Consider the following 23,219-nt stretch of genomic DNA (forward strand, 5'->3'; position numbering starts at 1 on the left):
GCGCATTTATTGCACAAAGGTTGCCGCTTGCCCAGCACCTACCCTGTGTAGTTCTGTCCCTCCTGCGAAGCCACGGGGAAATCTGCTTCCAGCCCTCCTTCTCTCTTCCTTGGGATCCCCGGCGCTACTTCCTGACAGAGTGAGAGGGTTGGCCGCTGCTCCCTTTGGAGCAACCTCCTTTCTTCCATATCCCCACTACCTTTGGTGGGACCCTGGAAGGGGACAGTGGAGCCTTCCATCAACTACCCGCGGGGGTGATAGGGCAAATGCTGAGGGCACTTGGCACGACCGAGGTCACTCCATCCATCCGGAGACACCTCCACACTCTCCATCTGAGGTCCCTGCACTTTGCCAGGAAAGGAAGAGCCCGTGGGCACAGAAGCACTCCATGGGTCAGGGCAGCTCGTTCTGCCCCTGACCCGCCCCCATCTCCAACATTACCAGATCCTGCCCAGCAGGTTTAGCCCCTGAATCAGCAAAGCCAGGTTCCCTGTATGTTTGTGTTGTGTGTGTCAAGAAGTGGTCCCCTTCCCTAAAGCCATGGCAAACCCAGTAAACACATCTGCTTCCTTTGGGCAAGGCTGCTGCCGTGCCGGTACCCTCTCGGTCTCCCAGGGCTGCTGCTGTGGGTCACTGTGTCCTGGGCGGCCGCCATCTCTGTGGTGCTGGGCATTCGGCTTGTTCTCTTCCACACAGAACAAAGCTTTCTTTTCTTGTCTTATTCTCCCTTCCCCGCGCAGCTTGGGTTCCAGGTGGGTTACAACTTTCCTGCTTGTACCATCTGCCCCACAGTCCATGCTGGCCAGAGGGCCTGAGTGCCTGCCAGGTCCCCTGACCAACTCTGGGAAACCCTCCCACCTGGAATGGGGACCAGGCCTCTTCCCAGGCCCTGGTGTCTGGGATGGCCAACAAACGACTTGCAGTTATTGTGACACCACACCCCCCATCAAGGCTCACACTGCTGGGGCTTCCTTGGCTGGCTCTGGGAGCCCTGTCTCAGTTCCTAAGGGTTCCTAAGAGCTGTCAGAAGGACCACCCTTTCTCCCAAGCCAACCACAGTTTGGCTGGGCAATCTGATTTCAAAGGGGATTTCCCTGCAGACAGCTCCGCAACCACTTTTCCCAGTGGAGCCTGCTTCACCAACACTGTCTTCAGTGGCACCTCATTGCTCAGTCTCTTTGAGCACAAAGGCATCCTCCTAGCCTGTGGTCCGGAATTACCATGCACGTCCCTACTTCCCTGCATGCTACCAAATTTCCCTTTGCGTACACTTGTCCACCATCTCTGAGGCACTTGACACAGTGAGGCCGCAGCTGAGTCCTAACTCAGGGAGCGCCCCAGAGGCTTTCTGCCCATCTCCTGAGCAAACTCTGTTACAGAAAAGCCCATCAGCGTCCAAGCGTCTCCACGGCATTGTCTTGGCCCAAGTCAAAACCCTCCTGTCCATTTGCTGGCACTGCCCTCCCAAAAGCACTCACGCACAGCCCTTCTGTCCTGCCCCCTCATCCCCTGACTGGTTGCAGTGCCTGGGTACGAGCCCAGTTCCCGTGGATTCTGCCTCCCTGGGATGCGTAGGGGAGTCGGGAGCATGCCTGCCTCCCAGGGCCTGATCAAGACACTGAGAGGTTCTCAGCACTGGCAAGAGCACCGGTGCCCCCATTCCATATGTAACGCAAACATAAAAACAGCCCCGAGCCATCAATCACAATACATACCTGCCTGCTGCAACCAAAAGACAGTCTTTCTGGGCTTCCCCGTGGCAAAAATTGGGAAAGGTCATCAATCCTGAGCTTGCCACATTCTGTGGGGAGTGCTCTGCCTTGATGGTGCCACCCCAGCCTGAGCCTGTCTCTTGTGTCAATCTGGAACTGCTGCCACAGGCTGTCTTCCATCTCCAGAAAGGGCCCCCTGGGTTTTGCTTCTCATCTATCTCATGAGCTCGTTTCCATTTGGTGTCTGTAGGCACTGACTGACTTCCAGACCAACTTCAGGTGCCCTCCCCAGCCTGCGGCCTCTCCTAGGGATTTTGTGGTTTGCCACCCCCACCCCGCCCCCCTCCAGGTGAGTGCACACAAGGTTGCAGACATCCAGCTTCCCGGCAGGCGCGTCCTGTCTCAGACACTGGATCCTCACCGGGGTACTGTGCCACTCTCAAAGCAGTGTCCACCACAATCCCCTTACTTTTAAGTGCCACCCTGAACCAACATAGCCCTCACCCAGTCTGTCCCTCTGACGATGCACCACTTGGCAAAGAGTTGGGTAGCTGTGGCGAGGGGTTGCTCTTGCCTCTCTTCTGAGGGACACTGGCTGCTCTATGATGCAGATGGGCACTACACCAGAGTCCAGCAGAGTGCTGCAGAGGGCCGGCCTTTGCCCCATCTGTTACAAATGCCAGATGTGTCTTCTCACTGGCTGCCACTTCCCTACTCTCTGTGATCATGGCCTCCTTTCCATCCTGGAGGTCCATTTTCCCTTACTGCCTCTTGTTTTGGTGTGAAGTTTAGGACAGGCTTTCCCACTTTCCCATGAACACAGTCTCCTTGGCAGTTTTCTCGTTCTTTCACACCTTTCTATTCAGAGTTTTGTCTCATCGATCTGTCTGGAATTTACTTTTGTGCAAGGTGAGAGACAGTGATGTGACTTGACTTCTTTTCCCTCATGATTAGCCGATGAGCCCAGCACCACTGGTTGAGCACTCCGTTCTAGTGCTGTCTGTGGCACGTTCTGGGATCCTCATGTGCCCAGCTGCGCACCCACTCTGTGGTTTCCAAGCATTAAAGTTTCTCCTGAGGCACATCCCTTTCCCTCAGGAACCTCTTATTGACTTGGAGTCCCTCAGCTCACTAGGTGGCCTAAGGCAGGTGGGGTGTGTGTGTGTGTGTGTGTGTGTGTGTTGGTGGGGAGAGCTGTGTTGGTGCTTGTGAGCAGGCCTCTGCTCCAGGTATGTTCTCAGGACATATTCTGGCCCACAGGAAGCTTAGGAACTCTCATCCTGCCGACCTTTGCACCATGGCAAACTGGGCACTGGTCTCTCTCCTCTCCCAAATTACTATATCTGTGTAAGACAAAAGCAATCTCCTTTTCTGAGTATAGACTTGCTGTACTGACCTGTATGGTAGTCATTAGCTACACTTGAAATGAGATCCTTATGACATGTTGCAACCATTGCCAATGTTTTCACTCACCCCATCTCTTGATATCTTTGTGTATGTGTGATTTATTTCATCACTCAGGAAATTGAATTTTCTGCTTCTGTCAATATTTTTCTTTTAGGACTTCTATATGTACTGTTTTCTTGCTTCTTCTTTCCTTCCTTCTTTCCTTCCTTCCTTCCTTCCTTCCTCCCTTCCTTCTTCTTTTTCTTTTCCATGACAGCCTTTCCTTCTCAAAGTTATAAGAAAAGCCTTTGCCTATTTCCTTAGAAGGAATACAAACACAATATCTTTTTTACAGTTAGCTTCACTGTTAACCTACTAGTAGTGTGTGTGTGTCTGTCTGTCTGTACAGACAGTTTGAGGTAGATTTTCTATCTTAATTTTCTCTATATTATTAATTATGCTAATGTCATTTATTGTAGAACACACGGTTTATGTTTTGATTGAAATTATATTAACTTTATGGATCAAATTGGCAAGGATTGGCATCTTAGAATTTTATCTATGTACAACTATTTAGACCTTGTTGTCACTTGTGATATTTTCTTTATAAAGATCATTCACATTTCTTTTTGGGGTTATTCCTAAGGATTTATCTGTTTATCTATGTGAACACGATCTTTACCTTGTCCTATAATACTATGCTCTTTTGACTCTGCTGTCCTCATCCTACGTGCCAGCACACAGGCCGTGTCTTTGGCTTCTACTGCTTTGAGAATAGCAATGAAAAAATTGGACGGTCAAGTGCCTCACCATTGCTACTCTCAAAGAGGAGGGAAGGAGGAATAAACAAAGCATTTGGACCTAGTGTTCTACAAATGTTCTTTTCCCAGAAATCTTTCTAAAGACCCTTTCCCTGCCTTCATTTTATTTTTATGTTTTCTTTCTCCCCCACTCCCCTGGCAGTGGAGTAGTCCAAACTAGTTCTTCTGGTTTATTCAATCATGTTTCTTTCGACCCTGGCAAGGTCTTTATTAAGTCTAGCCATCAGTATTCTATTGTTCTTTGTTTTCAACTAGCTGGATATGGGATAATTTTGAAGGAAGGAAAGGCAATTTGATGGCTCAAGCTATCACCACAATTAAGACTCCAGATAACCGTGTTACACAACCCTCTTCTGAATAAATATTTGCATCTCACAAAGACCAATTGTCAATGCATAGATCTATATCCAGAGTTCTGTATTTTTAATTATCCAGTCCTTTGAATTGGGTCATAGATGAAGTTGGCAACCTCCCCTCTCAGCTGGGGATGGGGCATGGAGGTAAGGGAAGTCTTGGGAGATGTTATCACCAGCCTTCTCTCACAGCCTTTTCTAGCCTTCCACTTGAGCTGTCCCATGTTAGACTCAGCATTTTTTCAGCTTGTTCCTATGGAAGTGAAGAAACTAACCCCAATACTCTTAAATTTCCCAGTAACTTATCTGGTCATACCTGATACCCACCACTCTCTAGGGTTTCAATTTGGGAACTGATTTGGACCAGGACACAAGAGATTAGCTGTTTTTCCTTCATGTCTCCTCTCTCCTTTCCACAAAGTTTCTTTCTGATAAACATTTCCTTTAGGTCCTGAGTTCTCACTACTTTTGGTTTCTATTAAAGATCTTTGGTCAGAATCTCCCAGGCCTGGTTACCAATATGTAATGGCAGCTTTTGGAATTTAGGAAAACTTGAAATTGATGGCTATGAATTTTTAAAATTAGCTTTGAGAACTCAAAGTTTCTTGAACAAGGTACTAGCAGTACCTTTCTGCTTATAAACCATAGGGTCCATTGAGGTGCTGTCAACTTGCACATGCTTCTTATTTTTGAGAAATATACAAACAGAGAAATATTCTAAGTACTTACTCTTGATGGTGAATAATGAAAATGGACAGGGACACAGGGGCCAAGTTGGCAATGAGGACATTGCCCTGTACCCTTTGCCTCAGTTTTCAGGAGGATAGAACAAAGACAGATGTACATGGAATGAGGAAACTCTACAAAACATATATTAGGGATCTCACATGATATCTACAAGGCTGGGCAAAGATCAGTCAGCCAACTCTTTATATTTTACATTATTATTAGTATTATTATTGAGACAGAGCCTCGCTCTGTCTCCCAGGCCGGAGTGCAGTGGCGCAATCTCGGCTCACTGCAACCTTCGCCTCCAGGGTTCAAGTGTTCTCCTACCTCAGCCTCCTGAGTAGCTGGGATTACAGGCGCATGCCACCACATCCAGCTAATTTTTCTATTTTTAGTAGACATGGGGTTTCGCCATGTTGGCCAGGCTGGTCTCAAACTCCTGACCTCAGGTGATCCGCCCACCTCGGCCTTGCAAAGTGCTAGGATTACAGGCATGAGCCACCGTGCCTGCCTGCATTTTATCTTATTTTTAAACTTAATTTGTTTTTAAAAACTGGTAACACATCCTAGTGGTTCAAAATTCAAAAGATAACAAAGGGTATACATTTAAAAATCTTTAACCCCCTCTCTTACCAACTACTTGCTTCTCTCCCACCAGAAGCAGTTTCTAATGCATTATTCTAGAGATATTATACAGACACACATAAACATACAAATAAACACACACACACACACAGAGCAATATGTAAATGACCTTGTCAATCATTGGTTATCACTGGATTAAAAATTCGCTTTTCACTTTATAACTGAATAGTATTTTATTGCATTAATGTGTCATAATTACTTAGTCGTGAATATTTTGTGTGTTTTTCATTTTTCTTGCTATTATGAATAATGCTTTAAGGATTAACTTTATACACATTTAGTCCTCTGCCCTGCTCCCTTTCCTCTTTTCATGCACTTTTAGTTGATTAGATTATATTTCTTAGTGTTTATACTATTCAATGTACTTATACCTGTATCACCATATTTGTCTGGTTTAGGTGGTATCTTTTGACCTCAGTCATTAAGGATAAGAAAATCAACATATTTACATTACCTCCCACCTTGTTTTTCTTTCCTCTTCCAATTGTTGTTCATTGTATAATTGCTTCTCCATCTGAGTGTATCACCATTACATTCATTCTGTAAACATAATCACCACATTTGTTTTGGTCTTAGTCCTAAATGTACATAGATTTGACACTAATTACTATGCTTTTGCCATAGTTTCTCTCTTCCTTGTGCTTCTGCCATTTTTGCTTTCATCTCTGTGACTGTTAAATTTCTTTTTTCACATTCTTCACAGAAGCCTCACAGATCACATTTCTTCTCATTCTTATTTCCCCATTCCTTTATTGAGGTCTTGCTTACTTGCTTTATTAAAACTTTCAAATTCATATGAAATATTTGGTGAAAATTTTCATCTACTTTATGGTAACATTTTTCAGATGAGTTTTCATCATCTGCCATTTAGTTTTCATGTCCCTTTTCTCTCTTTTTCATGTATAATTTGTGTTTACCTTGTATGCCAGTTTCATTTTAATTCACCATATTTAGGAAATATCAGGTTTTCTCAAATCAGTTATTTGCAGATAGTTCTTCTAAGATTAGGGCCAGCGTTGTCTTCCGTAATGTCAACAATTTTCCTTGTGGCCCAAGCCATTACAAAGAGGTAGCTGGGGCTTTGCAAGACAGTTGGGGCTCTCTCCTGCTACTCAGGGGCAGGGTCAACTATAATGTTACCAAGCGAACAGGTTGCTTCCTGCAAACATGACCTGTCTCTGTGATTTCTTCATCTCAATCTCTTTCTGCTTCTTATAACCCATAGGGCCCATTGAGGTGCTGTCAACTTGTGCATGCTTCTTATTTTTGAGAAATATACAGTCTCTCTCTTTTTGGAATTTGGTGTTGCCGAGTGACTGACTCGAGAGTGCAGCTAGGGAGTTTCTGGAAAATTAACTGAACAGATTATAAAGTATAAAACCAATTTACAAATCCAAGGAGACACTCTCTGTGAAGGAATCAGAACCCAGTATACTGAGAAGCTTGGTTTGGACAGAGCCTCTAGTAAGGCCCACAATGGCAAACAACTCCATGTTCTCTGCCATCCTTCCTGAACGTTCTTACTACACAGTACAGGGAGCAAAGGAACTCAAAACAGTTTCTTCCTGTTCTTGCAACTAAGCTCATGCCAAATAAGAGGAAAATGGAGGACATTGAAGATACTTTAATCACATCCCACTGCATCTGTAGGTGAAGTAGATTTCCATTATTAATTTTTATACCATTCATCAAACTCCATTGTAAATTCCTGTTTTCTTTGACTATATTTTCTACTAGATAATAAGCTGTATTAACACAAGAATGGTGTCTGTTTTGTTTACTATTGAATCTCCATCTGCCTGGCACATAATTAGTGCTCAATGCCTACTCTATTTGATCATCGAGGCCTGAAGCTGCAGTTCTGGTTCTGGAGAGTAGTTTGTGCTTATCTACATGTTTTTCAAATGGCTTCAATAAATGTGCATTATTTTTGCAAAGATACAATTTGTTTTTAAAAAATCTAAAACCATATTTACTGTATGGTCCTAACTAATTTAAGCATTAAGATGCATAAAAAAGACTAAAATATTACACACTCAGTATATTGCTGTTCCTTTGGGTCCTGTTCTCAAGTCTCTTCTCCTTCCAGGAATCTCATCCACTGCCATCGTTTCAATTATCATCTATATATTAATGACTCACAAGTCTATATATCTTGAGTTCAGGATTAATTTATTTGATGCCTACAGATTACATATCTCACAGATATTTCATGCTCAACATATTTGAAATTGGAGCCATTATTCCCTGCTCGTACAACAAAACTATTCCCCCACCCGTATTCCCTGTCTCCATGAAAACAACCATCATCCACCCAGTTGCACATGCCAGAACCCTAATCATTGTTGACTCTTCCATCTTTTTCACTCTATATTGCCAGCTTGTCACAAAGCCCTGTTGATTCTACCTCATTAATGTTTTTGAATAAATATTAATATGTATCAAAACAATACATACACTTGACAAAAACTCTATAGTACAGAATTTATAATAAAAACGGTTTTTCCTTTTGTATTTGCCTAGACTCAGTATCACTTTCTAGAATGCCAAACTTTTCTCAACTTTTCTGATTTTTAACTCCTTATGATGCAGTGGTTCTCAATAGGAGTGATATTGCTCCCTAGGGGACATTTGTCACTGTTCAAAGACATTTTTTGTTGTCACAACTGGGGGAAAGAGTGCTACTGGTGTCTTGAAAGCAGAGACCAGGGATCCTACAATGCACAGGACAGTCCCTGGCTTAAAATGTTAATAGTGCCTGGGAAACCCTGTTCTTGTGGTTATCTTCAAGACTCTTAAAATACACTTGTATTCCTAACAAATTTTTGATATGAAAATAAGACACTTTAGCTCATTTATATTATCATACTTTCTCCCCCCTCTTATTCCCATTTTTTATAGCATTATTATTATTTTAGTTTAATCATGCAGTCCATAGATACTTCTTGAGCACCATTGTGTGCCATGCACTATTCAAAACATTTGAAATTTGGTAGTGAGCAGAGGTAGCCTTTATTAAGCTTGCTTTTCTGTGAAAGAAGTAGGCAATAAAAATAAAACATATAAAGTAGCTAAATTTAACTTTAAATAATATACATAAAACTTTATTTTATTTCATAAACTTCCGCTAGTATTTCTTTACTTTGCACTTTGTAAAATGAGGATATCCATTCCACTATTCTTTCTTCTGCCTTTTATCACCTTCTATGACACATTCTGTTAGCTACACTGAATCTCATGTCTACTTATAATCTCATCCCCACAGGTGATATGTGAATCAGTTTCTAAAACTATAGAAGATGGGTTCAAGTGCTAGGACACTACTTGGCTCAGCAATGAGCAGCATTTACGTAGTCATAATAATCTAAACACACTTCATTGTTCTCAATGTCTAGAGTTGAAAGCAGAAAGTTTTAATGGGAGAAACACCTGGTTGTTACAGAATAGAATATAAAAGTAAACTGGAACTTAGCTGCATGCAGATGGTTATATAAAGCCAGAAGCTCAACTGCATTCTCTCCATTAGAAAGGCAAGCTCCCTTTGATTTTATGATCCCATGAAGGTACCTTTTTGAGGATAATATCACGTGACTAGTGTTCAGATATCTCAGATACTTTCACAAGTTCAACCTAAGCCTTTCTTGGGATGTAGAAGGGTTGCCTTTATATCTATTTGGTCACTTCAGACTTCTCTGGGAGCCATGTAACCATCGTCTACTTATGTACTATCTTCTGGGGTAGTACAGCTAGGTGCAAGGTAGAAAAAAACTATATCACATTATGAATGCATCTTACCCCAGGAATATTTACCTGCATCACTCTTAGTAACTTGGGAGCTAGTTCAAGCCTGCCCCATCTTATGTGCCCAGGTCAGACTCAACAGACACCTGGGATTAGGTTATGATTTAATCGAGGCCACTATAGTTTAGAAATATTCCACCTCAAGGCCCTTGAGTCACGTAAGGGGGACTATTCTTACATTCGAGACGTAATAGATTATTTTTCCTTATATTCCATCAAAATGCTGAATTCATTCTGTATCTTAATTTGCTGCACTTTTGGAGCAAATACACATTTTTGTTTTGTTTTGTTCATCTGTTGTCTATTGTTGCATTAAAAAAAAAACACTCCAAAACTCAGTGACTTTAAATAGCCATCTTATTTGCTGGTTATTTTGTGGATTGGTAGTTCCTATTGGGCATATCTGGTTGGTTCTTCTGCTAGTCTTGCCTGAGGTTATTCGTGTTGCTGGAGTCACCTGGCAGATTAGCAGTCCTGTAGCTAGGACTGCTATATCCAGAAAATTAAAATACAGTATGCCCAGATTAATTTGAATTCAAGATGAACAATTAATATTTTTAAAGTATGTCTCATACAATATTTGGAAAACACATACACAAAAAATTTATTAGATGTTCAGCTGAAATTCACATTTAACTGGTATTCCTATATTTTATCTGACAATTCTTTCTAGGATTCCTCAGTTGAAACATTTCATCTCTGTTCTATGTAGTCTCACCCTACACAGGTTAGCCTGGGCAGCTCCACACATGGTGGTTTCAGAGCAGAAAGAGTGCAAGCCTCACTGAAAATGCTCTGTCCAGGCCTACTCTTTTGTCATGTTTCCTAACATTTAAACTGGTCAAAGCAAATCACGTGCCCAGGCCCAGAGTCAATGTGGGAGGGGACTATACAATGGCATGGATACAGGGAGGCATGGTTTATTGAGGGTCATTACTGTAATATTTTCTTAGATGATCATCTAATTGTTTTTCTTCCCTTACTTGCTTTTATCACACCCTCTAGTTTTTCTAACCTCTCATTTTCTAACCTCTCAATTCCTTTTACCAAGTCTCCTTTTATTCATTAGTTCATCCACTACCCTAAATCTTCTATCATATTGCTCCACTTTGGCCTAATCAGGACCTGTTATTTGACCATCACCTTAAAAGTAACATTTATTACTTTTCCAAGTTGGGATCACTATTTCCTGGATTCCATGTGTACTTTTCAATTGATTACTACCTCATTTTGTGGGAGTCATGTTCAAACAATTTTCTAAGGAAAACTCTACAGGAGGTAAACTTTCTAAGTAATTACAGTCCTGAAGACATCTTTACTGTCACTATATACCTGCTTGATAGTATGTTTAGGAATAGAATACTAGAGAAAAGTATATTCTCTAAGGATTTCAAGGCATTTATACATCAACATTTATCATCAAGTATTATGACTAGGAAGTCTGATGCCAGTTTGATTTGTAGGTGGCATTCCCCTTATCCTGGGAAGCTTTTAGGTCTCCTTTCAGTCCTTATTATCCTAAAATTTCTTGAGAATATGTCTAGGTGATGGAATTTTTAAAATTAATTGTATTGGGTACACAATACATCTTTAGTTTTAATTTAAAAAAAAGATATATAGAGAAAAAACAATGAGGATCTATGTATACATCATCCATAATTAGCAATGTTAATGTTTATATTTGTTTATAATCTTTTTCTTAATAGATAAAATTAAATTATATATATTGTTGGAGTCACATTTTCCTCCAGCCATTCCCAGAGGCAATTGATATTGCAAAACTGATGTATATCTGTCAGTGTCCATTTTAAATACTGCTATAAATATATGTATCAATATAACACATAGTTTCATATGTTTAAAATTATATAAATGGCATTATACGAAGTCTTTCTGCAAATTGATTATTTCATTCAACATTAGGTTTGTGAAAATTGTCAAGCCTGATACATAGAGATCTAGTTCACTCTTTCTTTTCTTTTTTTTTTGAGACGGAGTTTTGCTCTTGTTGCCCAGGCTGCAGTGCAGTGGCACGATCTTGGCTCACTGCAACCTCTGCTTCCTGGATTCAAGTGACTCTCCTGCCTCAGCCTCCTGAGTAGATGAGATTACAGGCATGCACCACCACACCCGGCTAATTCTATATTTTTAGTAGAGATGGGATTTTCTCCATGTTGGTTGGCTGGTCTCAATCTCCCGACCTCAGGTGATCCGCCCACCTAGGCCTCCCAAAGTGCTGGGATTACAGGCGTGAGCAACCACGCCCAGCCGTTCACTCATTTTTAATGCTTTATAAATCCTATTATATAAATACATGACATACTATTTATTCAGAAACCTCCAGCAAACACCAACCTTACACTGAAACATCGACCATTAAAATCAGAAACAAGACAAATATGTGCTGTATCATCAATACTGTTTTTCTGGAGGTCCCTGACAATGCAATGAGATAAGTAAAAGAAATGAACTAAAAACTATTGAATAGGAAGAGATAAAACTGTCATAATTTGTACAGTGCATTTATCTACTTAAGAAGTCAGAAAGAAAAAAAACAGACAATGTAATAAAATTAATAAGAGAGTTCACCAAAAGAGTCTGACTGTAGAATGATAATGCTACATCAACAGCTTTTACAGAAACCTGCAATAATTGTCTTTTAGTAAATTTATTTACCAATGGGACATGGATAAATAAGTACAAAATTCAAGAGGCACAAAGGACAGAAAAAGACAATTAAATGAGTTATGGATCTTCTCCTTGCAGATCTAATATATAATACATGCTAGGAGCCAAAAAAAACAAAAAAACAAAAAACACAGCAATCATTTCTTTGTGCATCATTCCAGAGATACTCCACACTATATTTAGGAAAAGCATAATTACATAAAACAGTATATAGTGTTACAGGATATACAATATTTACAATTATATACACAGTACACTGTTCTGAAACTTTTCTTGTACAGATATAGTAATTTGGGAGAGGAGAGAGACCAGTGCCCAGTTTGCCATGGTGCAAAGGTCGGCAGGATGAGAGTTCCTAAGCTTCCTGTGGGCCAGAATATGTCCTGAGAACATACCTGGAGCAGAGGCCTGCTCACAAGCACCAACACAGCTCTCCCCACCAACACACACACACACACACACACACACCCCACCTGCCTTAGGCCACCTAGTGAGCTGAGGGACTCCAAGTCAATAAGAGGTTCCTGAGGGAAAGGGATGTGCCTCAGGAGAAACTTTAATGCTTGGAAACCACAGAGTGGGTGCGCAGCTGGGCACATGAGGATCCCAGAACGTGCCACAGACAGCACTAGAACGGAGTGCTCAACCAGTGGTGCTGGGCTCATCGGCTAATCATGAGGGAAAAGAAGTCAAGTCACATCACTGTCTCTCACCTTGCACAAAAGTAAATTCCAGACAGATCGATGAGACAAAACTCTGAATAGAAAGGTGTGAAAGAACGAGAAAACTGCCAAGGAGACTGTGTTCATGGGAAAGTGGGAAAGCCTGTCCTAAACTTCACACCAAAACAAGAGGCAGTAAGGGAAAATGGACCTCCAGGATGGAAAGGAGGCCATGATCACAGAGAGTAGGGAAGTGGCAGCCAGTGAGAAGACACATCTGGCATTTGTAACAGATGGGGCAAAGGCCGGCCCTCTGCAGCACTCTGCTGGACTCTGGTGTAGTGCCCATCTGCATCATAGAGCAGCCAGTGTCCCTCAGAAGAGAGGCAAGAGCAACCCCTCGCCACAGCTACCCAACTCTTTGCCAAGTGGTGCATCGTCAGAGGGACAGACTGGGTGAGGGCTATGTTGGTTCAGGGTGGCACTTAAAAGTAAGGGGATTGTGGTGGACACTGCTTTGAGAGTGGCACAGTACCCCGGTGAGGATCCAGTGTCTGAGACAGGACGCGCCTGCCGGGAAGCTGGATGTCTGCAACCTTGTGTGCACTCACCTGGAGGGGGGCGGGGTGGGGGTGGCAAACCACAAAATCCCTAGGAGAGGCCGCAGGCTGGGGAGGGCACCTGAAGTTGGTCTGGAAGTCAGTCAGTGCCTACAGACACCAAATGGAAACGAGCTCATGAGATAGATGAGAAGCAAAACCCAGGGGGCCCTTTCTGGAGATGGAAGACAGCCTGTGGCAGCAGTTCCAGATTGACACAAGAGACAGGCTCAGGCTGGGGTGGCACCATCAAGGCAGAGCACTCCCCACAGAATGTGGCAAGCTCAGGATTGATGACCTTTCCCAATTTTTGCCACGGGGAAGCCCAGAAAGACTGTCTTTTGGTTGCAGCAGGCAGGTATGTATTGTGATTGATGGCTCGGGGCTGTTTTTATGTTTGCGTTACATATGGAATGGGGGCACCGGTGCTCTTGCCAGTGCTGAGAACCTCTCAGTGTCTTGATCAGGCCCTGGGAGGCAGGCATGCTCCCGACTCCCCTACGCATCCCAGGGAGGCAGAATCCACGGGAACTGGGCTCGTACCCAGGCACTGCAACCAGTCAGGGGATGAGGGGGCAGGACAGAAGGGCTGTGCGTGAGTGCTTTTGGGAGGGCAGTGCCAGCAAATGGACAGGAGGGTTTTGACTTGGGCCAAGACAATGCCGTGGAGACGCTTGGACGCTGATGGGCTTTTCTGTAACAGAGTTTGCTCAGGAGATGGGCAGAAAGCCTCTGGGGCGCTCCCTGAGTTAGGACTCAGCTGCGGCCTCACTGTGTCAAGTGCCTCAGAGATGGTGGACAAGTGTACGCAAAGGGAAATTTGGTAGCATGCAGGGAAGTAGGGACGTGCATGGTAATTCCGGACCACAGGCTAGGAGGATGCCTTTGTGCTCAAAGAGACTGAGCAATGAGGTGCCACTGAAGACAGTGTTGGTGAAGCAGGCTCCACTGGGAAAAGTGGTTGCGGAGCTGTCTGCAGGGAAATCCCCTTTGAAATCAGATTGCCCAGCCAAACTGTGGTTGGCTTGGGAGAAAGGGTGGTCCTTCTGACAGCTCTTAGGAACCCTTAGGAACTGAGACAGGGCTCCCAGAGCCAGCCAAGGAAGCCCCAGCAGTGTGAGCCTTGATGGGGGGTGTGGTGTCACAATAACTGCAAGTCGTTTGTTGGCCATCCCAGACACCAGGGCCTGGGAAGAGGCCTGGTCCCCATTCCAGGTGGGAGGGTTTCCCAGAGTTGGTCAGGGGACCTGGCAGGCACTCAGGCCCTCTGGCCAGCATGGACTGTGGGGCAGATGGTACAAGCAGGAAAGTTGTAACCCACCTGGAACCCAAGCTGCGCGGGGAAGGGAGAATAAGACAAGAAAAGAAAGCTTTGTTCTGTGTGGAAGAGAACAAGCCGAATGCCCAGCACCACAGAGATGGCGGCCGCCCAGGACACAGTGACCCACAGCAGCAGCCCTGGGAGACCGAGAGGGTACCGGCACGGCAGCAGCCTTGCCCAAAGGAAGCAGATGTGTTTACTGGGTTTGCCATGGCTTTAGGGAAGGGGACCACTTCTTGACACACACAACACAAACATACAGGGAACCTGGCTTTGCTGATTCAGGGGCTAAACCTGCTGGGCAGGATCTGGTAATGTTGGAGATGGGGGCGGGTCAGGGGCAGAACGAGCTGCCCTGACCCATGGAGTGCTTCTGTGCCCACGGGCTCTTCCTTTCCTGGCAAAGTGCAGGGACCTCAGATGGAGAGTGTGGAGGTGTCTCCGGATGGATGGAGTGACCTCGGTCGTGCCAAGTGCCCTCAGCATTTGCCCTATCACCCCCGCGGGTAGTTGATGGAAGGCTCCACTGTCCCCTTCCAGGGTCCCACCAAAGGTAGTGGGGATATGGAAGAAAGGAGGTTGCTCCAAAGGGAGCAGCGGCCAACCCTCTCACTCTGTCAGGAAGTAGCGCCGGGGATCCCAAGGAAGAGAGAAGGAGGGCTGGAAGCAGATTTCCCCGTGGCTTCGCAGGAGGGACAGAACTACACAGGGTAGGTGCTGGGCAAGCGGCAACCTTTGTGCAATAAATGCGCCCCGATGCGTGGTAGAGCTCCCCCACCTGCTCCACCCCGGTCCCCATCCCCACGTCGGGATGCGCAGACAAACGAAAAGGCCAGGGTTACTGACCTTTCTTTCCAGGCTGGCAGTCAAGGAAAAGACATTAAGAAGGGATTTCTCTGTGCCGGGCACGGTGCTGCCTGCTCCACGGGTGTTGTCTCTTTCAGTCCTCTCAACATTCCATCCTAATTCCACGAACTCCCCCGCTGTGCCCCTCCCTTCCTCCCACCCCCGCCCCCAGCCCCTTCTTGAAGTTTATTCTGAGCACTGCAGCCCCTCTCTATCCCTGCCTCCTGTGAGCACCGATAAGCCGGCATTTGTCAGGGAACAGAAGTCCCAGTCAGCTGGCGTTTATCGTGCTTTTTTTGTCCTTCTCTCAGTGCAGACTGTAAACTCAAGGACAAGGACCATGACTCTTTTCTGCCAATCAAAGCACACAACTTTATTGATGATACACACAGATGCGGACTTGGGTGGAAGAGGTTAAGTCGGTACAATAGACAGAAGAGCAGTGCACTTTTTTGATGAATAGGTTCACTATCCATCAGGCGCGTGTAGAAGAAAGAGTAAACGAAAAATAATTCAACCTAAGCTGCAACAAATGCATTTTCAGCTCAAGCTGCGATATGCGTCTGGTCTCTGCAAAGCGGTTCTGCTTGGACAGGGAGACCACCACAGGCAACAATAGCTGTAATTTGATGTTCTTTGTCCACAGCAGGCAGCTGAAGTGATCCCCTCACCACATGAAGGAGGCTGCAAGGGAGGAATTTACAGTGCCAACATTGCCTGCAGACTGCACAACCAACAAGTTACTCAAAGCTCTGTGGGAGCCCCTGCCTGGCCAATAAGAGTGTGGTCCTGGATTGAGCCCTGGAACTTTCACCCAATGAGGTGGTGATTGGCTAAGGCTGGATCTTCAGTAGCACCCTCTGCAGATTCTTTGACATCTGCAAACCAAGCGCGTTGTGGGTGGATTCCGTCCCATTGTGTTCCAGAGGGCCGTTTATGGGGCAGGGGTTTCCAGGAGAATCTCTCTGTTTCCTTTTCTGATAAAGAGGGACATGAATGAGAAGAGCATCTGGGCACCGACTAACTCCCCCGCCAAGACTGGCTTTTCAGACAAACCCATCAGTGGTTTCAAAACCTGAACCTTAGCACATCCACTTCCCTCTGATATCAAAGGAAACTTCAAGTCTGAAACGGACTTGGCAAGCATGTTATTAATAACTGTCATGCTTATTAACAAATTTAATCCGGCCTGCTGCAGAAATGAGTTGCAGCAATGTGACACAGTCTCCTGACACACTTCATTGATGTACATCTTAATCTGGCCCTCACTTTCAATGCTGGCATTTAAGTTATCCGTGGCGCACAAAGCCTCTCTAACAGTGGGGTCTGGTGTGGGGCCCGTGTTTCTAACCATTGAGAGACTGGCCAAATGGCTATTGATATCCTGGCTAAATGGAAAGCCCGCATCCTTGGGCTCAGCAAACAACAGTTTTCCCTGAATGAAAAGACACTTGGAGAGGTCCAGAACACAACTGCCATTTTTACAATTTTGAGCACTCCAAGTATTTTTATGTTCATAGGGGAATGGCCGCTGTTTTATTGGGTGTGCTCGGTTGGCCTTGCCTCCCCCTGAGGGCCTGTCTTCAGTGCCACCTGGTGCCCCAGGTTCAGTCCAATCCCCATCCTCACTCCAGGGCCGAGCCATAGTTTCAATATCAAACCAAATATCAGGCTCCTCCTCATCCAGCTCCTGGTCATCGTCCCACTCCTCTTCCTCCTCCTCCTCCAGCTTCTCACTGTCATCTCTTCCTATGGTCAGTTTGTAAACGCAGTAGCAGGCACCAGCCCCAATCATCAGTCCTGCCGCCATCCAACCCACTTCCCGAGCCCGGCCCATGCTCAAGTCCGTGCCAGCCTTGGGGCAGGACAGGAGAGGGCCTTGCTCCACCTGATTGAAGAGGTCTCTCAGGTCCAGGGTGAGTAAGGATGGAGGGTAGCAGTCTTTAGCTTCTTCTAGGCTCTTGTAGCTCTCTTGTGATGAATCTATGGGTGAAACAGAATATTAGGGCTCGGGACTATGTTTGGCTTTGTGCCTCACAGACAGGTGGATTTTGAGTTGGTGAGAAAGGCAGATTAACAGGATATAATTTCTTTGTTCTTTTCTGTCTTCCTCTATGGACCTCAGGAGCCCCCATTTCTCTTTCTGGGTCCACAGGGAAGGGCAGTAGACGGGTCTGTGCTATGATAGCTAGGAGGGTGACAGTGTGAGTACCTCTCAGGTAGTCTCCTTCACCAGACCTCCACTTCCAAAGATTAAGGCAGTTTCTCTCACTAACCTCTACCAAAGTCAGGTAAATTCCTTGGTTTTCCCTTGTCTTCTGTTGTCAGTGGTCCCTCCACAGTGATAGAGGATAGAGTCTGGCAGAAGGGTAAATGCAAAGACAGGTAGGCGGAAATGGAGAAATGAAAGTGTAGTGGATGGACTGAGGACACATGTCCCAATTTCTGCTTTTGTGAATTTTAGGCACTTGAGTTTAAAAGATTTCTCATACTCTACTGACTTTCCCGACGCAGGCCTCCCCCGCCCCACTTGTCGTCCGCCATTTCCCCAGCAAAGGCCGCCACACCCCTTTCCCTGCACTGAAATGGGAGGGGGTGTGGAGAAAGAAGGGGCCAGGAGAGGGCGACTCGGACCCGGCCCTCTCATATCCCAGCCCCTCTCCTCCGCCACCCCCACCCGTGGTCCTGGGCTAATCCCACCTTCACACTGACCTGCAAGGTTCCAACCAAGGCAGTTTTCTCCTTCTCTTGCTGAGACTTGTGCCGAAACCTACAGGCCAACAGACCTACAAACCTGCAAACAGACAAGGGACCGAGGGGACGGAGTGCTTGGTGGACGGACCAGCACCCGGGACACTGGAACCTTTCTTTTCTCGGAATCTCTGGAAACGCCTTTCACTCCCCTCACCCCCACCCGAAACCCGCCACTTCTCTCTACTAAAATGAGCACGGGGTGGGGTGGGGGTTGGTGGCAGTATTTAGAAAGTAGGCGAGAAAGGACCCAGCTGTGATCGGCCTGAACTCGGATCTGTGGCGTTCTTGGCCCTCTTCCACCCATACCTCCTCTGAAGCAGCGCCCATCCTCGCACCGACCTGCACAGTCCGAGCTAGTTTCCTTCTTTCTTCACACGCCTGCAGAGTAATAGGGGGCTGGTACCCAGACGGAGGCGACTAGCAGGACTTGTGCTCTAGGCGGCTCTTGGTCACGTGACAGCCACGTCACCGGTGCGTTCTGGCCCCCAATTTCCACTCCCACAAGCAGTGCGGCAGGCGCCAGCCTGCCTTGTATCTCCCCCTCAACTCCCACAGTGGGCCCTGTCACTTTTTTCCTCTGTAACAATACCAGAAACCAGAAATGGCCCTGTCTTTCTGGTGTTTCAATTTGTGTTTCTCTAATTCCAGGAAGGGGCAGCATCTTTTCCTGGGTCTGCCCTTCACTTACACTTCTTGGGGAATTGTCTCATCCTTTCCTTGGCTCTGGAACTCCTGCAGCCCCTTTCTTAAATTTCTACCCTTTTCCATGTTCAGTCTCTGTCTGCATCAACATTGGGGGAAGGGGCAGAAACGGAAGTCCAGGCAGTGGTGAGATTTTAATTAGTATTTTAATAACATTTAAGTTATATTTTGTCCTTTCTTTTTTATTGACTTGAACTACACTATTTTGTAATCGGAAAAAAAAATAAAGCTTTTCCCACTTGGAGAAGAAATAATTCAAACCTTTTTTTTTTTTTTTTTTTTTACAAAAATTTATATAACATAAGCAAGATTTCCCAGTTAAGAGGGAGGCCTCATTGATTTGGTGAAGTTAGTTTGTGTTAAGTTGAAAATATTTTCTTCTGACTGCACAGGAAATAGCAGCTTTCAAACAACATATTAAAATGAAAAACATACCCTTACAAACAAAACCAGTTGTGCTTTCAACATGATTTATAAATTGATGGACAAATGAATCTATACTGAGAAGGTCAGTGTTCTAATTTTGACCATTTTAAGTATGTGAACTATTGTCCCTTTCCTTCTCCTGGCTGAACTCATAGTATTAGGTGTAATATGACTGACATCTTCATAGAAGATTGCTGGGTGACTTTCACTCTGGCTTCAAAAGACAGATTTTTTTGCAAACCCCAACTTCAGAGGAATCTTACATCTTCAGATGAACTTTACAGATTAGTGACTCCACAGATAAGCCTGCCTTTAATTCACAGGGTTTTATTTAAAATCTATTCTGAAGTTTGTGGTGCAACCCATAAATCATCCAGAAATTAGATAATTTCTTGTTATCCTATTGATGAAAATGAGACTTGAGGTAATTTTCTTTCCATCATGACACTGTTGGTGATCTTGCTGCTGTCTGCCATTCATGTATTGTATGCTACCCTAGCAGTGGTGAGTGTTCGGCATTTTCCAGTGGAGATGGTGGTGAGGGTCTGTGGGTGACTGGGAATCACTGCAACACCCCTCATGTCTGTGTCATTTTTTTCCCTCACAAGTGGAAGGGCAATGCACAGGATCTCAAGCAGTTGCCAGAAAAAAGAGGGCTTTACGCTTCCTGCCTTCTGTTACAATTTCACCAAGCCACCAGTACAAGCCCCTCAGAATAATCCCAAAATTCAGGGACCAAGTATGCAGAAGTTAGTTCTCAAGCATCCACCTGTCCCTGCTGAGGAGTCACACTCTAAATATAGACACTCCAGGCAACCTCTTAGAACACTGAAATATGACACCTCAGAGGGAGGGGCTCCCCAGTGAGGGGCCCCTGTGTGGAGGAGGCCCTTTCAGGAGGCAAGCCAGGGAGTCCTAGTGCCTTGCTGGTGAATATTCAGAAGTCAATATGTCACAACTTTCTGGTCTTCCCCTTTTATAGTCCAAACTCACCAATATCACATCTTAATCTCTCTAAATCTTTACCTCATTTTTTTTTTATGACCCTTTATTTACTTCCCCTAGACAAGTGAATTATACTTATGAAGGCTTACTAACAGAATTCTCAGATTCAACAGTCCATCATTCAGTGTTTGGCTGCTAGGTAGTTGTATAAGTGGCTTTTGTTTGTTTTGAATATATACATTAAAAAAACTAAGGAGTATGTAAAGCTTAATAAAGACAGATGACTTGGTGTCACAGACATGGATTTACAATAAGAACTTACTTTCACAACACTTAGTCAGGCTTCAAGGACAAAAACTTTACTCCTACCCTCTCCTCACTAGTATAACCTATCTCCACCCTTTTGGTATATTCTCCAGTTAGTCCAATGTATAACTTCTCACTACCATTCTCCCAGTATGCCAGACCTTTCCTGGTTTGAATCCACTCCCTGTCTAAAACTTCCTAAAATCCCATGGTTATAAAAACCCTTTCGATTCTCTTACCTCTTTGTTCTTCTGATCCATGATTCTACCAATTCCTACCTGGAGACTAGCATTAAAAACAAAGAAAGAAAGAAAGAAAGAAAAAACTACTTTGCTCTCCATTATACATCTACCAACAAATATTTACTTAAGGACATGTTATAAGGCTCACATACCGTTCAAAAGTGAGAAAGGAAAATGCTTAAAGAAGTCCTCAGACAGGACAGTTAAAAGTTCCTCAGCCCGCAAAAAACTACTGTGAAACCACTGCCAAAACAAAACTTTTGGCTTAAATCAGTTCACGTGTGATATGTAACTTATAAAGTACCCAGAAACAAAAAAACGATCAGCAAATGGTGACACTAATGGAATTGTGGAGGGTGAAAAAAATAAATTATAGAAGGATGTTATCTTGAAAAGATACTACTTTTTGTATTGTGTAATTTTGGTATTGTGTCTTACTTAAGGTTGTGTGGTTGCAAGCGACATAGAACAAGCCTGGTTAGCTTAAGGAGGAAATGTTGAAGACCAGGCTCATTTCCGAGGGGTTTAGGTAGGAGAAATTGATAGATGTCTTTTCAGGATGTCACAAGTCCACCGGTTTTCAGGTTTTTATTTCTCTGATGAAGATTGAAATTTTAGTAAGACAGCTTTTGGTTGGTCTGTTTTGGGCACAATACCCACCCTTTGGCTGAGGAAAACAATAGGGTATGTAAAATGTAAAATGCACTTCCTTTCTTTTCCCAGGGAGAAATTTAAACTGTTTCAGATGTTGTTGTTGATTTGCAGGAGCCCTTTAACCACTTTGGAAATTAACCCTTTGTTTATCTATAACGGAAGTGCTGGGGGCATAATATGCCACAGAGTATCTTAGTTGTAATTTCCACCATTAACTAAACATTAGAAAGGTATGGTTATGAAATGGTGATGCACAAGGTTGTCCTTTGAGCCAAGGCCACTTGGCTTCTCCCACAGGATTCCCACAAGGTTGCGTCTGTAGTTCAGGGTCTCTTCCTCAGTATTGCATGACCAAATCCTGATTTTGTTTGTATGCTGAGAAGAGTTGCCTCTGGATGCCTCAAGGAAAGTCTCCCATTCATAGAGACTTATATATAAATCGATCTGAATGCTCAAACCTAGGGATCTCTGCATTCTCTCCCCATAAGTAGACCACAAGGGAGGCTGTTTCAACAGGAGTGACAACTGAATAATTTGCCCTGAGAAATACAACTGTCAGGGGGTACTGGAGGTTTCAGTCAGTCTTACCTGCCCATTCTTTCCTTGTAGACAAGCTACTACTTCGGAAAACACAACCTTCAAAGGTTGTTTGGTGAGCCTGCAATCAAAGCGAGGGTATTTGTTCATCTTAAGAAGGGAGTTTCAGCTGAGGAAGCATGAAGTACTATTACACATCATGGGCATGACTCTGCCAGAGAAAGTGAAATGTTCCATTCTCCTTAGCCAACACTTTTTCTCCTCCAGACAGTGCTTGGGTGGGAAATACCAACACTTTCTTCTGACTGTCCCTTTCATATGTTCCTATGCTTGAATGAGCCCCTTTGCTACACATGATCTTTCTCTAAACACAGGATCATACAGTTGATTTGGTTCCTGTTTACTAAATAAATTTCAATCACATTCTAGTACTGCCTCCCAGAAGTTACATAGATATGAATTTTCCTGGGGGTTTGCCTGTTCTCAACCTCCTCAGTCTCTTGATTTACTCCCATATTGTCTGGGTATTTTAAAAGTTATACTCAAATAATAACCTTTTATTCAAACTATTAAGGAATATCTCACTGAAGACCCTATGTTCTGAAAAGCTATATTACTTTTTGTATTGTTACCTGTTTTTGTATTGTGCTTTAGTTAAGATTGTTTAGTTGCAAGCCACTGAAATCAAATCTGGTTAACTTAAATAATGAGGGGATGTAATTATTTTATTCCTTTTCCTACTTTAAAAAAGTTAAATCATTGATGATGGGTGAATTATTCAGCTTATCAAACCAGTGAGTGAAATAGTTTCATACTAATTGCTAGTTTCCGGTTTCAGCCAATTTTGTCTTGGTCTGTGTTCCTCTAATACTTATTTCGTTTATAGATGATACTATCTATTTTGACCAAGTATATTTTGTAATGTTCTTTTTATGCACACTCATTTTTTCAGTGTGCATGCTTTATCTCACAGATACCTACTGTGCACTTACGTTTTCTCCTCAGGTTTTTTTTTTTTTTTTTTTTTTTTTCCTGCGTTCTGGCTTTTGTGGCTTCAATGCCTCCACCTTGCTAATGGGTGCAGGTGAAA

The 23,219-nt window shown here is 44.1% G+C and overlaps 1 protein-coding gene across 5 annotated transcripts; it reads right to left on the reverse strand.

Moving 5' to 3' along the window:
• Nucleotides 1–15,910: 15,910 nt before the first annotated feature.
• On the reverse strand, nt 15,911–18,772 carry LOC102127891 (protein ARMCX6). 5 transcript variants are annotated; one of them, XR_012430363.1, is made up of 5 exons: nt 18,657–18,772; nt 18,276–18,357; nt 17,840–17,921; nt 17,452–17,546; nt 15,911–16,540 (listed from the first exon to the last, which is right to left on the reverse strand). XR_012430363.1 is itself a non-coding variant. In XM_005594151.4 (4 exons), the coding sequence occupies exon 4, from the start codon at nt 17,398–17,400 to the stop codon at nt 16,498–16,500; it is 903 nt and encodes a 300-aa protein (XP_005594208.1). In that variant the 5' UTR covers nt 17,401–17,546; nt 17,840–17,921; nt 18,276–18,357; nt 18,657–18,772; the 3' UTR covers nt 15,911–16,497. The 5 variants fall into 5 exon arrangements, 4 of the variants coding, with proteins under 4 accessions (XP_005594208.1, XP_005594210.1, XP_005594209.1 ...); XM_005594151.4 differs by having other exon boundaries at nt 15,911–17,546; XM_005594153.4 differs by having other exon boundaries at nt 15,911–17,546; nt 18,624–18,772.
• Between the last annotated feature and the right edge of the window lie 4,447 nt (nt 18,773–23,219).

The sequence above is a fragment of the Macaca fascicularis genome, chromosome X (assembly GCF_037993035.2).
Source record: "Macaca fascicularis isolate 582-1 chromosome X, T2T-MFA8v1.1".
Classification (NCBI taxonomy): Eukaryota; Metazoa; Chordata; class Mammalia; order Primates; family Cercopithecidae; genus Macaca; species Macaca fascicularis.

Excerpts from the sequence above, each read along its gene's own strand:
- LOC102127891 (XM_005594152.4), bottom strand. The coding sequence starts at position 17,400 with ATGGGCCGGGCTCGGGAAGTGGGTTGGATGGCGGCAGGACTGATGATT.